Below are 15,180 nucleotides of genomic sequence, written 5' to 3'. Positions count from 1 at the left end.
ACTCTTTCCACAAATATTTCTTACAGTGGGAGTAAATTTTATTTACATGGTGTCATTATTTTTTCACTGCTTTCTATATGGCTTCTGTAATGAATTGTCTGTACTGCTTAGTAAATCAAGCTTTTCTGGTGACATGCACTGCAGTAATTCAGATATATTTGAAATGATCCTGATATAAAGAACTTGAGCAATAAATACCATTGACACTAATTTGTTGTTGTTGTATACATGTCAACATGGTAATGTTTTTCTTCTTAGTCACCAAGTAATTATTTCTTAACAGTAGTGGGAAAAATGATTGATGTTTTTAACTGTTAATAATAGAAACTTTGTTTTAGTAAGTACTTATTTTTTAAAAAGAAAAAGGTTTGGTTTTTCTATTGTATAAAGAATGCCTGATGAGGCCTTGAACTTGGGTGGGCATAATATTGGTCTTGTTTTCATTTCACATATGCTGGAGTAAATTGGGAGTAATTCTAGTCAAGTGAAAAAAATATGAGTTTATAATTGATCTGTGCATGCTGCTCAGTGAGTGATGACTTTTCTGTTTATTCAGTGGAAAAATGCCAGAGGTGGATTACGTTGTCCTAACCGAATGGTTTGAGTGGATCCAGAACAACACTGATGTTGCGGTTGATTTGATAGGTAAAATTTTGATGAGATCTGGAGGGGCATGTTTGTGGGTAGGTTTCCTTACTGGGAGAAAAAAGAATTCTTGTTTCCTGGGTCATAAATAATCACATTATTCAGTATGATAGTGTTGCAATGTGTAGCATCAGGCAGCATGAATCCATGGAGTGATTAACAGTAATGCCAAAGGGAATGTTCAGTGGTGGTACCCAAGTCAGTGTTCTTTCCTTCTACAGTTTGTGAAGTAAGCTGCTGCTTTGCTTTTAAGGCTCATGCTTGAACATAACGATTATAATTTTTGTTATGGCAGTTTATCTGCAGACTTCTCCTGAAGTTTGTTATGAGAGGTTAAAGAGAAGATGCAGAGAAGAGGAAAAGATCATTCCTCTGGTAAGGAGTTCCTTCAATATATGTGGTTACAATGAGCTTTAAAAACGTAAATGATTCCAATCTAAATACTACAATATCCTGAGTGTATTGCCAAAATGTGGTGCAGCTGTTTCCATTGCAAACGAAAACTTCAGTATTTAATTTTGATTTATTTTATAAAAATGATCTATCATGCACACAGACTTTCCCAAGTGTTATGTTTTAGCAATCAGTGTACTATAGCTTACTGTTTAGGTTGGAGTGTTAATCAACTGTTAATCTTCTCTAAGATGTAAAAAGGCAATTGCTTTTGTATCATTAAATGGCATAAAGGCACCCAGTTGAAGCGCAAATACCTGTGTGTGCAGGTGCTGAAGATTTATGTGGGCACTTTCTGTTGTCTGCTATTACCAGGATGTTTATGCATGAAAAGTGTCTCTGCTTGTGTCTGAAAACAAGCAACTTCTTGAAAATTGTTAGCATGGAAACCTGCTTAAAAATAAACTGTAGTAACTGAATGATCACTTTCTGTGTCACAGTTTACAGAATGGTCCTTAATTAAACAAATTTTCTCCTAAAGAAAGGCTAACCAGAAGGAAATGTAGTTACAGAAGACATACTGTATACTACAAAGGTATCTCTAGTGTTTTGTAGTTCAGTAGAAGCAATTGTCAGTTGAAGATACATGCGAAGAGCTAAATTTTGGGCCATGTGAAATTTTGCCTTGGACAATAAATCCTTGCTGTAACGGATTTGAAGAGACGTCTTACTTCACAGCTTTGCTGAAGGGGAGGCGGAATTAGGAATGAAAAATGTTAAGTGGTCGCCATGAAAAAAAACGAGTAGTTGATGACAGGCAGAAGTGCTTTCAGAGGAAATTGAGTAAGAGTTAGAAGAAAGTGAACTGGAAATTTTAGGAAGATGTATTGACACAGCAAGTGCCTTCAATACATACTATTCACAGTTTGCCTTTTTTGTCCTTACTTCTCTATTTTGTATTCTTCTCTGTAAAATCTTGAGCCACATTATACCTATGCAGGAGAAACATGGTTCTTGATCTTAAAAGGAGCTGAGGGACCTGTCCTCCTGTAAGCTGTGTGTCTTTGAGGTTCTTCATGGAGTAAAACCTTGTACTGGGAATTAATTTTTCTCAGAAACCTTCTGATGCTTTTTGTTTTTGTTAAGTGGAAATATCTAATGCCAGCTTTTATGCGTAGTTCTTAACTACTTACCAAATGCATAAAAATTGCAAATGTGTGTTTCATCCCTGGGCATATGTATTATTTGAATGTCTCTTTTCTAGGAATATTTAGAAGCTATCCATCAGCTTTATGAAGAGTGGCTCATTAAACATACACTGTTTAAAGTTTCCTGCCCAGTGCTCGTGAGTGTTATTTTAGTTATAACCGATTAAGCACATGGAGGATGGAAATCTTCAAATATTGAGGTGTTATTTAATGGTAAAAGTAAAAAAAAAAATCTGCTTTGCTAATACCCTTGGGAGAAGGAAAACCTCAGAAAAATGTTTACAACTATGCATAGTGTATAGCATAAAAGTTTGGTCTTCCACCTGTTCGGTGGAATTTGCGGATCTGTTCCCCATGATTGCAGGATCAGACACGTAGCTTTTCAATGAATACCAAATTCTGAACGGAAAGCTAATTGGACAGATCTCTAGGAGTGTATGGGTATGGATTTGGCTTCAGTGGTAGTCCTGTTGTATTTTGCTCAAAAGTAACCATGTTTTATGCTGTCAATTATTTCTAATGTTCATATTCTTCTTTTCAAGGTTATTGGAGCTGACCATGACATGCAGAAAATGATAGAAAAGTATGAAGAAAACCGGGACCAAATACTAAACCCATATAATATGCAGCACCATTTATAGAAGTTTGCAGTGGTTGTAGTTTAAAAAACATGTTTATGAAGTCTGATTTGGGGGCATTTTTGAGTATTTTTAATATTTCTAAATATAATGTTTTTGCTTTTGGATTATGCTTTGTAGAAAGTTGTGGACTTACTGCTATGAAACGTTCAGATACAAGTCATAAACAGAATATAAACCAATTCCCTTTCATGTTTTTAGGTTTTCCATCAGCTTTACTGTGCCAGTTCTATTCAGCTAAAATATGTCTGTTTCTCCCATTTCTCACTTCACTGCTGCTTCCTATAAGTAACCTAAATTTCTTCTTTTTTTTCCCCAAAGACAATCCTTTTATTGTAATTGGAAAGAAATAGTTCCATACAGGAGGTGGTATGTCCTTTTTTTTAATTAGAGGAAGCAAATAAGTGCATCAAGTTAAAGTAGCTTTGTTAAGGTCATATCAGGTTGAAAGAGGGGGTCTTACTCTAATCCTACCTACACTAGTGCAGTTTCATTGAATTCAGTAAGTTTCTTCTGCTTCACATGAAATCACAATATAGCTGCAGTTCTGAAGATAACTATGCACTAGTATAGTCCCACTGAATTCAGTGGCCAAAAAAAATAACAGTTTTCATAAGTGATTGCAGAATGGCTCTGAGGCTTTTTTTTTTGAACTGGGTTTTTAAAAGGGCTTCTTTCTCTCTAGTATTCATGAAATCACCAGCACTGCTATGGCTGAGTTGAGAACTAATGAAAATACAGGGGGCACAGAACTGTGTTTGTTTTTCCTTTCAAATGGTTATAAAAACCCACCTAGAATTAATTGATTTCTTAACTATTTTGGATTCTTCGATTGTATGGGGTTTTTTTATAAAGAAAAATATAGATGGTTCTTTGGGTTTATATCTTGATGAGTTTTTTGTGACTTACATGTACTTGGAGAGTAGAGAAAAATAGTGGGGGTTTCATTCTTGCACTTGTTAGCTAAAGACTTGAGCTGCCCTTAATTTCTGCTTTACCCTCTGAGTGGTGTATTCAAGATAAGCCTTTTAATGCAGCAGTTCTGACTGTTTTCACATTACTTTTTCTGTTTAATTTGAGGGAAATGGTTCTGTGAAGTACAGTGTGTGTATATATATATATATTTTTTTTCTGTAAGAGTTTTGGTTGGTTTAATTGGAGCAAGAAAGGTTAACAGTGCTTTAAAACACACGTGTATTAATATAGTTGGGCATCTGTCATAGCTTTGTAGTGAATGCTCCTAAAAATGGCTAATATCCAAGACTTTGGTTAGTACTTTGGTCATTTATTACAGACATTTGTCTGTAACTTGTTGGAGGATGTACATTTCCAGTTACTTGGCTTTTCCATGTTCCACTTGATTTGGAACTGATGGTGTTACTTTTGGAGATCGCTTCACTGTTGCTATTTTGTAGTTTTGTGGTAGCTGGTTTGGGGTATGCCTAAAAATTATTGTATTGAAATGACCGCACTGTTTTCAAGAGTCAGGAAACGCAGTTCATTTCTTGTTATTTCCATCTGGTGGGGTATTATTTTTTTTCAAAATCAGTACAAATTTGATAATGATCAGTGCACTGAGAGGGCATTTCCTAGTGAAGTACTAAATGAATATACTAAAGCTTGTGAACCCAGTATTGCCATTCTGTTGTTCTGTTGTAAAGCTTTAGAATTCTACCTTAAAAATAAGATTTTGCCTGTTAAGTTATTATCTTACTTATTGAAGCTTATTTGTAAGCTGCAATAATATTCAATATTTGTAAGCTTAAGGGGATAGTGGTCATTCTTGAAACCTTCTCTTAAACTTTTGAATTTTTTTTTCTTCTGTAAGAGACCGAAAAGACTATTTCTTTCGAATTTAGTTCTATAAATCTGAAGCTCAGTCATCTGCAGTTTGTTCTTAATTCTAATTTCATTATGGGTTGTAGAAGCCAAGGATGTATATTTTGCACACAGTCCAGAAAATATCACATAATTGTTTTGTACAGAGAATCTTACAGTACAAAGAATCTCCCTGTTATCTTTCAGCTTTTGAAAGACATTCATGCTTTTTGGTCAGATTCCACCCCCCCTTAACAAAACAGTAGTTTGTATGGAGGTTATTGACATTCATAATTATAATGGAATATAAAGAAATCATTTATATAACTTATTTATTAAAAATTACGGATGTGATGGCTACAGAGAACACGTTTATTTTATGTTTTGCTATCTATTGATTTTAATGTATAGATTTTCATATACAGGAAGGTTGGGGTATTTAATGAAAAGTGGGAACAAAACCAAACAGGTTGCTTGTTATGTATCACAAATATAAAATGTTTGCAGTCTGCTATAGATGTGTGGATAAAAATACTGCCATAATCATAAAGTTGTGTTTTTAAGCCTGGAATTGATTTGCTTTTTGTTTCTTGAAACCTCTCGGTGAAGGGAAGGGGGAAAAAAGGGCAATCAGCATTAGTCTGATACATATCTTGTTTCTTTTCTGACTGTCTAAGAAGCGGTGATTGAGTAGTAAGTTGCAAAATACCATAGAAAGTACTCCGTTTCTGTAGGCCGATTGAACTTCAGTACCAGTGGAATGGATAATTATAAACAAGCTGCCACTTCTCTTGGCTTTTAAGATTTGGTCTGTAAGTTGGGTGTAGCCTATACTTGTAGACTGAACCATACATAACTGTTTTTACATACATTTTGGCTGTTCTGGAGTATATTGTAGGAACACATGAGATGAGTAAAAATTGTGGGGTTTAATTACTTCTGTCACAATGAGTTACACATCTAAATTCTAGTATATGTGAAAGTGATTATCTCCTCCTGTATTGCCTTTTCTTTATTACATACTTAGCCTGAACTGATGTCTTCTCCAGACGCTGGTATTCACTTTGTCCTGTTCAGGGTGTCTTAGCAAATCAATAACATCTGGGAGCAGCATATGAATTAATTTGAAGTAAGATTGGGAGACTGGCAAAAATTAAATCATTTAACAGTTCCACTCTCTTAGCCTGGCCTTTTGTGTACTTTCTTCTTCTAGCATGGGAAGCATGTTCAGGACAAGTTCCTTGTTTGATGAAACATTTCAGAAGTGACTGTCCAAAACTGTAGGTCTTAAGAAACCTTGAAAATTGTTTTCATCAGTGTAATTAGCACACAAAACTACTGCCAACACCAGGAAATAATCCAGCATCTCTCTTCAGTGCATTTCCTCCTGCAGAGACTATAGGAAGTGCTGGGTATTCTGACATCAGTTGCTATTGAAAAATTCAGACCTGAAGCTCTCTTGTCCCTTTCCTGAATAATGGCTCTCTTAGCAAGTTACTGTCCTGTTTCATGACTTGGAGAATCCAGTCCTTTCTGTAGTGTATGGAGGTTTAAGTAAACATCGTGCATGTCTAAAGCAGGATAAAGTCATAGAATCAATCATAGAATCACAGAATGGTTTGGGTTGGAAGGGACCTTAAAGATCATCTAGTTCCAACCCCCCTGCTGTAGGCAGCGACACCTTCCACTAGACCAGGTTGTTCAAAGCCCCATCCAACCTGGCCTTGAACACTTCCAGGGATGGGGCATCCACAACTTCTCTGGGAGTCAGGTGAGAATTAATGATGGTGGCTTTTTTCCCCCCAGCATTTGAGAGGGCTGACAGAAAGTTGCAAGATTTCAATTTTCAAAAAAAATTTAGCTTCAGAACAAAAACTAGCAGTTGGTAGATTAATTCCTACCTAAGAAAAATGTAGTCTTTTGTCTAGTCCAGATCGATTTTTTAATTGATCATTTATCATTTTTTAAGAGGCTGACATGCGGTAATTGTTTGTTCTGTATCAGGATCGTGCACCATTTTCCTAAGTGTGTAAACATCCACCTGTAAGAGTGACCTCTGTCTGAACACGTACAGAGGTTCAATAAGGAGAGTGACAGGATAGAGGAGCTGTGTTTGCTACCTGTGTATTGCATACATACTACTTGGTTTTACTTATTTTTATGCCAGAAGGCTTTGAGTTGAATCCCCTGCTCCACCCTAGACCCCTCTGCCTGGTAGCAGCGATGCATTCCTCCCTCGCACACAGCACAAAAAGCACTGAGCTGCTAGGACTTCCACTGCGAGTACGGTGCTCTGCAGCTGTCACTCTATTCCATCCCAATCCCAAGGTCAGTTTTTTACTATTTAATGCTGTGAAAAGGAGCCTTGTGGGATTTAATCAGCTATCTCACTTAGACACCTGTGCCAATTAATTTCCAATGGGTGGGACCTTTAGCTGTTGTGGTGTGTTACTGGTGGTTATCTCCTAGCATTTAGGTACAAGGTAAAAAATGATAAAGCAGTGTTTCAGAAATTGTCTTTTTGTGATGAGACAGCTATGAATGATCTTTATCTTCAGTGCTTTGCAAACCCTTGCCAGTCCCTCTTAAGGTGTGGCTTGTTTGTGTCTCAGGGAATTGTTGTTTTTAAGACTGTCACTTATAATTCTGAAGCAGATTGAAATTTTTTTTATTCATCTAGTGTTTGCATGCTTTCCAGTTTTGTGCCTTTTTTTTTTTTTTGTCTTAACACTGAAATTTGGTTTTCATTCTTGGCTTTAAAATGAACAGTTTCTTCTAAAATGAAGCTATGCTGCTTTAGGCACCGTAACTCCAGACAGGGCAAGGGTGTATGTGTGATACAAATGTTAGGGGGGTTAAATGACTGCTATAAGAGACCCAGCAGGGAGCGGCTGCGTGAGTGAGTATTGCCCAGCTACCAGGTCTGGTGCCTGAGCTCTGTGTGCACTGATCAAAAGAGAATTTCTCTAATCCAAGGCTTGGGGGAATGGAGCCATTCAAAGTTGGTTGTGTATAGCATATAAATTTGGGAACAGAACTGGCCTTATGCCTCTGTGATAGAAAGCCATCCAGTCAGTCAGTAAATCCCCATTCAATTCATAGACAATCGGGACCAGCTGTAGCGCAATTAAAGCTGACAGCTCACCAGAGGATAGGCACACATTTTATAAACACAAATCACCTTCCTTTAGAAAGGGGCCCAGGCAGCCCTCTTGCTGGCTAGCAGCGTTGCTCAAGTCGTTGCTCTTGTTTAAGTTAGCCAACACAACGTGCAGTGGTTACTACCAACAGGGACAGGAGGGCATTAGCAGATGGGGTCAGAAATCTTATGGTCCCTTTTGTTTGTCCCTCTTCTCAGGTCTGACTGTATTTACAACAAGGATTTTAAACCCAGTTCTGCCTTACTCATGTGGAAGCAGCTGCACAAAGGACCGCTGCCTAAGGCCTATCAAATATGACTTGGCTTTTATTTCAGATGGTTTTCAAATCCTGTCTCTTCACGTGTCTTTAACTGTAAAACAGTTGTCTCTTGAGACCCCATAAATTTGCAAATACAAAAGTAATTTTTAATACAAGACCTCAAAACCCTACCATTTGTACAGGAAGAGAATTTACAGGTGTTCTTGCAGCAATAAGAAACTCAGATGAAAATATCTGGAAGACTTGAAGTGCATAGTAGCTCTTCCTACAAAGGCGGACAGACACTTAACAGTCCTGGCCAATCTGCCATGAAGAGGAGACTTCTCCTCAATCCACGCACGCTAACAAAAAGTAGATTGTCAGAACATGGCCATTTTATATTTAATAATTTCTGTGCAGTTTAACTGTTTGTTTGGTGGGTGTTGTTCATAATTACTATCTCCACCAGTGTTTCTGCGAGTTGGTGGAGCTGCGGGACTGTGGTGTACTGTTAGCAAGTTAGGGCTACGCTTCCTCTCTTCTGAAAGACCGTGTACTTTGTTTTCCCCAGGTGAGGTTGTTCATAAGCTCCTGGACGTGGAAGATGCTGGTCCAAAGCTTTGCTCACAGCAGGGCAACGTGAAGTCATGTCTCCCGTATGCCAGGTACCATGAAGACAGAAGCAATTGTGCACAGGCACATCAGAGGAGGTTTAGTAGAGACATGAGTGTTTCTCACAATAGATGTTAGCTGAACAAGTTTAGTGAAGGCTGGCGGTATGGCATTAATGGAGCTAGATGTCCAAGATAGTCTTTTCACATGGTAGTCTTTAGTTTCCTTTTGTATTGGTTTTTCATGTGTAAGTTGCTGTTAATTACTTTTCCTCGTATGGCAACAGTAAAGATAAAAATGGGATGATAGGTATATGAATCCTGTAGTAACTCATGGCCATCTAAATACTTAGGAGACATCATCATTTGTGATGAGAGGGTTTTTGCAGTTTTAAGTTAGAGTTCCTGAATAACTGACACAATATGAGATTTAAAACACATTTTAATAACCCCCACAGGGGGAAAATATAGCTTATAAAACCCAAAATGGTTAGGAAGAACAGATAGGTACTTGAAAGAAGAGCAAGGAGTTTGTGGTGGGTTGACACAGCTAGCAGCTAAGCACCTACACAGATGCTTGTTGCCCCCTTCCCCAGCAGTATGGGGAGAATAGCAAGAGCAAAATCAAGAGAGCTTTTGGGTTGAGACACAGGTTTAGTAAGTGAAGGAAAGCGGGGTGGAAAAAAACCCAAGTGATGCAGTGGCAGTAACTCACCACCTCCCACAAGCAGACCAATGCCCAGCCAGTCTCTGAGCAATGGCCACCTTGGTAGACAAAAAACCAGTTGTCTTGTGCTCAGCGGTTTCATTGCCAAGCACGATATTATGTGGTATGGTATATTCCTTTGGCCAGTTCAGGTCAGCTGTCCCAGCTGTGTCCTCTCCCAGTTACTCATTGGGGGATGAGAGGTATAGTTAGAGAAAGCTGTGACACCGTGCAAGCACTGCTCAGCAATAGCCATAACACTGGTGTATTATCAACAATTTTAGCCACAAAGCCCAAACACACCACCCCAGGGGCTGCAATTAAAGTTATTGCTATTAAGAAGGTTACCTCAATCCTAGCAAGACGCAGTACAGAAGTATTAACTTGTGTGTGCATGATGGTAACACCAGTTTCTTCCAACCCTACCCAAAGCTAAAGGCAGTCCTGTCACTTGATGTTAGCATGGTCGAAGCTTTATTCCTCCCACACTGCTGGAATCGGGTGATGGCAGTACTTCAACCATTAGTTGTTCAATAAGCAGATCGTTACATCTTAGCTCCTGAGGTTTTTCCTAATTTAATCCATGTGCTCCTCTTTGAATTTTGGCAGATAAAAGTCAATTATGAACAATTTATACTAAATTAATTTCACCTAAAATTTTAATGATACATGAAACAACAAAACATTCTTAGCACTGAAGTGCTACTGGAAAAGTTACTTGAAGCGGTATTAAGTAGACTGTCTAGCTAACAAGAGTATAAAGAAGCACTGTAGATTAGATTGTGCTAAAATACAGCACCAGTGAGTGTGTGCTTTTCTAAATTTAATTAAATGTGTATGACAGAGGGTCTCAATGCTGGGACTCCAGCTTACAGCTGATCTGATCTAACAACCCTCCTCCCTTTCCTTCTCAGCACAATGCTTTTCACAGAGCAGTCCCACCTACAGGACATCCCTTATCCTGGCTCTCATGCACACTGGGACCCTTCTCTGATCGGATTTTTTTCCTGCCACTAAAATGGCAGAGAATGGCTGGGTTTTTTCCCTTCATCTTAGTGAGATGAACTGGCTTACAGAAAACACCAGTAAACTCCAGAGCTGGTACAGAGTTAAGTGGCAGGAACAGGGGTAAGGGAAATGGCAGTAGTTAGCTGGATCTCTCTCTTCTCATAGCAGTGAATGATTACAGTGCTCACCCCTTCTCTTGAAATTTGTGGTGGTAGCCACAAAAATTTTGGTAACAAGTGGAGACAGGTATAAGACCTGTAATACAGGTTATTGCCTCTGTAAGATCTAAACTGTCACTCCTAATGCAAAAAAAACCTAGAACTGTTCACAGGGCTGTTTCCTTCTTGAAACCTAAAGGAATGTTATCAAACTTTCTAAAGTTATTTTCAACTGAAAACGAGCAAGATTGGCTCAGAGCACAGCTTCACCGGAATGTAATGAGTTAACAGAAGTACATTCCAGCATAGCATGTAAAGCTATGAAGTTGGGTCTTCCAGCTTAGAAACATCTACCTGTCTCTATCATTGTACAGCACACTATACTGAAAGAATATTCCAGGAATAGTTCTGTAAAGCAAAAAAAAACCCGGGAAAAAGTAGAAGTATGCTTAACTGAAGAAACCTGTATGGCATTAAGTACAGCCAGAAGGAATCTGACTAATAAATTAAATGGATTTAAATTTATGGAAGTTGCCTATGCTTTAGAAAGGTGACCATTCAGGTTGCAGTGCCAAAGGTTCCAGATGAGAAGGGGCTATTAAGAATTTGCTCAGCTATTTCCCTTTTTCTCTGCCCAAAAGTGGTAGTGTGGTTTTTTAAAAACTGTTTTGATAAAGCTAATCACCTCCTTGAAAAAGTGATCAAGGCCACAAGTGAGAGGAAGAAACCCAGGCAGATTACAAGTAAAGCACTGGTAGAATCAAGTGTGATGGCATAACATTCCTTGGTCGGTTTTGTCAATAATGACATAAGGCTCCTGGATTTCATTTACATTTGAGTTATAGTCCTCCAGCTTTACTTCACTGGATTCAGGAGAGTCACGTTCGGGCTGCAAGAAGTTCCTTCTGCCTTGTGCACTGGTCCTTCTTATGCGTGAAGAATGAATATCAATACTTTGTGGTGGAATGTAGGTGAGGTTAGGAGGCTCTCTAATGTGTCTGAAGCACTCAGAAGCTGTATGTGCATTAGGAGTATCCATTAACAGTCTCTTGCTCTCAGGGCCAGTAGTGGAATCCCCCATGTTCCCAGCAGTACAGCATAGATGTGAAGATGGCTCAGTATGCGCAGCTGCTCTGTTCTGCATCTGAGCATTGGTCAGATATGTATGTTTTATTTTGGAGTGATTAAATCCTCTTACATGTCTGTCACTTGTACTTGCATATGCTACTGACTCAGGTTGGCCAGTTTCCTCTACTGGATACATAAGGTCTTCCTGAGTGTCCTTGATTTGTAGTTTTGTGAAGGTTAAAGACAGCTCAGAGACTTCCTCTTCCCTAGGGACACGGCAGTTTTGGACAGATACAATGTCCTTGTACGGCAGAGACTTCAGTGCATTGGGTTCATCTGCAGGGTCCGGGTCTATGCAATTTATGGCATCATTAATTTCTGCTTCAATTGATTCTTCAGGGCCTTCTTGAGCTTTGTACTCCAAAGTGGTTTTGCTGTCACAAGAGCTGTCAGCAAATATTGCAAAGGCTGGCGGACCGCTTGCTCCTGGTGAGAGTGGCACAGGCCTGATCTCATTTGCAGTTGACTCTGCAGTGACTGCCAAAACACATTCTTCACTTAGACTGGCTCTTGGCTTTTTTTCAAAAGCTTTTGGAGAAAGATTCTCACTGAAAATAGGTGTTTGTCTTATGACAATGTCACTATATTTGATCAAGAAGTCCTCACTGTCTGAGCATTTGCCTGGAAAATGTACAGTGTTAATGACTTGCCTCTGGTGTTCCTGAAGCCTGTTAGTGGATTGAGTAACTGCTAACTGAGGCATGTCATCTTTGATCTTCAGATTCCCAGCAGCTTCAAAGGATATATCGCTATTAGTTGAAGACTTCTGTTGAGTAGCAAGGCACAAAGATGTCTCACTGTTTTCTTTGTTTTCTAGATTTTCAGTGTCTTCCCTCTGGGGCATCTGAACCCCTTTGTCCTTATCTCCATGATGCTGGTGCAGTTGTGTTCTCTTCTGTAGAGTCTTCTCCAAATTGCCATGTTTTTCTTCATTTGTCATTTCAAGGATGGTTTCACACTCAATTCTTGCCAGGAATATTTCAAATGCGGTCTGCTTTGTTTCCTCATTGTTTCTCTTTTTGACAAGTGAAAACTCTGTTGCTGTTGTTTCAGTGTAACCTATTTTCTCCAGTACTGTTTTTACAATGTCATCTGGGAGCACAGATTGAATATAGTAGACAAAATTACCGGTGAATGTCTGAAACAGAATGCAACATTGAAAAAAAGATCAACACTGGGGAGCTGGGGTGGAGGGGAGCATAAAAGACTTGCTAAAAATCAAAAGTACTTCAAAAATAACTTAAGTCTTTAAAAAAAAACTATGTTCCTAAAAGTCTGAATTTTGAATCGGAGTGAGGCTTTTCTATGAGCATTAGTCAGCCTCTCAAGCATTATAGCTCTGCTATAGCACATTAATTTCAGTGAAGTTATGCAAGTTTAGACCTGCTGAGATACTGGCCAAGACCATCAATATTCAAAAAGGAAGAGTAACAAAATCATTTTAGTCAAACTGGAGAAACTCAGCAATAAATCTTACATGCTCTACTGAAGAATGGAAGTTTTTAAACAAACAAAGATTCATGGAATAAATCATTGAGGTCTAATCTTTTCCTAAAGAAACACTCAGAAAGGACTCACTGTTAATTGTGTTTCTTAATTGGTGACAAGACTCTAACATTTTCCATGGTTCAGACTCCTGCTATAACTCTACTACCCCTGAATTAAGTTGCCATTTCTTTGAAAACACTTTTCTGAAGCGAGACTATTCTAGCAGAACTACTGCCAAACCCTCTCTTTATACAAGCTGTCTGCAAAACATGACTTGAAGAAAATGCTGCTGCTGTGTAACAAAAATATCCATCAACATTTGCTTGGTTTTGGAGCTACCCCAGGCATGAAGCCTAGTTTGTAAACTGGAAGTAGGTTTTGGTTTTGCATGAAACCCTATGACAGGACAGCCTATGTTGACCTAAGCATGACCAACTGCAGGCAAACCAGAACAGAATGGAGGTAGGAATGCCAACTCAAGACTTCCAGAATAGGGGTACCTTATTTTCAGGCTGCCCAGCTTGAGACTGACTTATCTACTTCCTAGGGCTGAGACCTAAGCATTGGTCTCACAAGCACAAGCTTGGAGGACAACAAAACTGACCCCTCAAAAGGCCATTAGCCTAAAAGGTCATAGTATAATGTAGCACTGAGCCTCAGTCCATTCTCAGATAAAGTTGTCAACAGTGCCTTTCACTCCCCAGCTTCTGTTCCTTCTAGAGGGGAAGTAAGGAGCAGGCACAAGGGCGGTGTGTGTGTGACATCAGAGTGGGTGAGGCAGGAAATATGTGAAGTAGCATTCCACATATGACCAGTAACTTTTTAATCAAACCTGTATGTACATAACATACTAGTTGTTCTCCAACTTGTGCCTTGCAGCAGAATTATTTCAGGCCTTCAGCAGGCTGTCTTGCATGTTCGATTACCCACAGTGGTCTTCAAAGTTTGACTTTAATGAAGCCTAGGATTCTTGTGTTATGTAAAGCTGAGCCCACTAACTGTAGACCTGACTGTCTTATGTTTCGCCCTGTTTTAGGGAGATGTATGAGGAGAATAGGAAACTACAGCTGTTGAGAATCTGCAGATGAGACCTAAGGGCAAGAAGGAGGAAAGAAATGGCTTTTCCTCACCAGCACCGGTTGCTGTAGGAAGGGAAATAAGTTTGCATTTTGGCTGTTCAGGAATTTTGTTTAAATGCAAATAGATTTTGCATGTGTTTGAAGATTGCTGTCTTTTCTGGGCAACGAGATGTGTTCAGTGTGCTAGGGAAGCAGGGTAACCTTGACCACACTGCTGCAAAAAGCAACAGCGTTTCCTCTTTCGATGGGAGTTTCCTACCCACTTCATCAGCTGCAGTCACTATAGCTACAATAGGTGGTAAAAATCACTAGACTGGAGAGGCACTGGCCCACTTGGCCTTTGGCATCAAACTGTCAGCAAAAGTGATAACTAATGCTAAAAAGCATCCCTTCCTTATGGGCAAATTAAGATTAAAACTCAGAGTAATGAGAGTCTAAGCCTTTCATTGTATCTTTTTACTTCTATATCATCTCACAATAACAGAAGGTCTCCGTTTCCAAACCCTTGAACTGCTCAGCGCTCCTGGGGAGACCCCCGAAGGCCCGGCCTCGGCGACGACAAGGCCTGTAAAGGCCAACAAACACCTTGCAGCACCCTCGCACCGCTCAGGACACCCCTAACCCCTTCAAAATGGGCTCCTAAACGCTGCTCCTAACTCCCCGGGGCGCGGACGCCGCTGCCATGCTCCTGCGCCACAGACGGGGGGGAAGAGGCCTTGAAAGCCCACGGCCGCGAGGCCCCGAGGCCGGACGAGCCCTCCCCCGCAGCTGGCTGCACCTCTCGCCCGACACCTCAGCGCTTCCCTACCTTCAGCGACCTGATCTCCTTCCTCCACGGGGAGAGGAGCAGGTTGACGCAGAGCAACTCCAGCACCTCCAGCGCCTTGAGCAGGTCGCGCAG

General features: G+C 39.7%; 2 protein-coding genes across 2 annotated transcripts in view; one reads left to right on the top strand and one right to left on the bottom strand.

The window, feature by feature from the left end:
• Positions 1-2,887, top strand: part of TK2 (thymidine kinase 2, mitochondrial) — a 12,385-nt gene extending 9,498 nt beyond the window's left edge. Inside the window, exons 4-7 of the mRNA XM_010288535.1 lie at positions 557-645; positions 941-1,020; positions 2,303-2,383; positions 2,789-2,887. Of these exons, the coding sequence (XP_010286837.1) occupies positions 557-645; positions 941-1,020; positions 2,303-2,383; positions 2,789-2,887 (349 nt within the window). The remainder of the gene's footprint in view (positions 1-556; positions 646-940; positions 1,021-2,302; positions 2,384-2,788) is intronic.
• Positions 2,888-11,344: 8,457 nt separating this feature from the next.
• On the bottom strand, positions 11,345-15,177 carry LOC104621916 (the record flags this gene model as incomplete). The annotated part of the gene is made up of 2 exons (XM_010288546.1): positions 11,345-12,850; positions 15,088-15,177. Coding segments are annotated over 2 exons (1,596 nt in total), but the record flags the coding sequence as incomplete, so codon positions are not given.
• Between the last annotated feature and the right edge of the window lie 3 nt (positions 15,178-15,180).

Source organism: Phaethon lepturus, unplaced genomic scaffold (assembly GCF_000687285.1).
Source record: "Phaethon lepturus isolate BGI_N335 unplaced genomic scaffold, ASM68728v1 scaffold20990, whole genome shotgun sequence".
Lineage (NCBI taxonomy): Eukaryota > Metazoa > Chordata > Aves > Phaethontiformes > Phaethontidae > Phaethon > Phaethon lepturus.
Note: the sequence above shows the minus strand (reverse complement) of the source record. Positions and strands in the feature narration are given on the sequence as shown.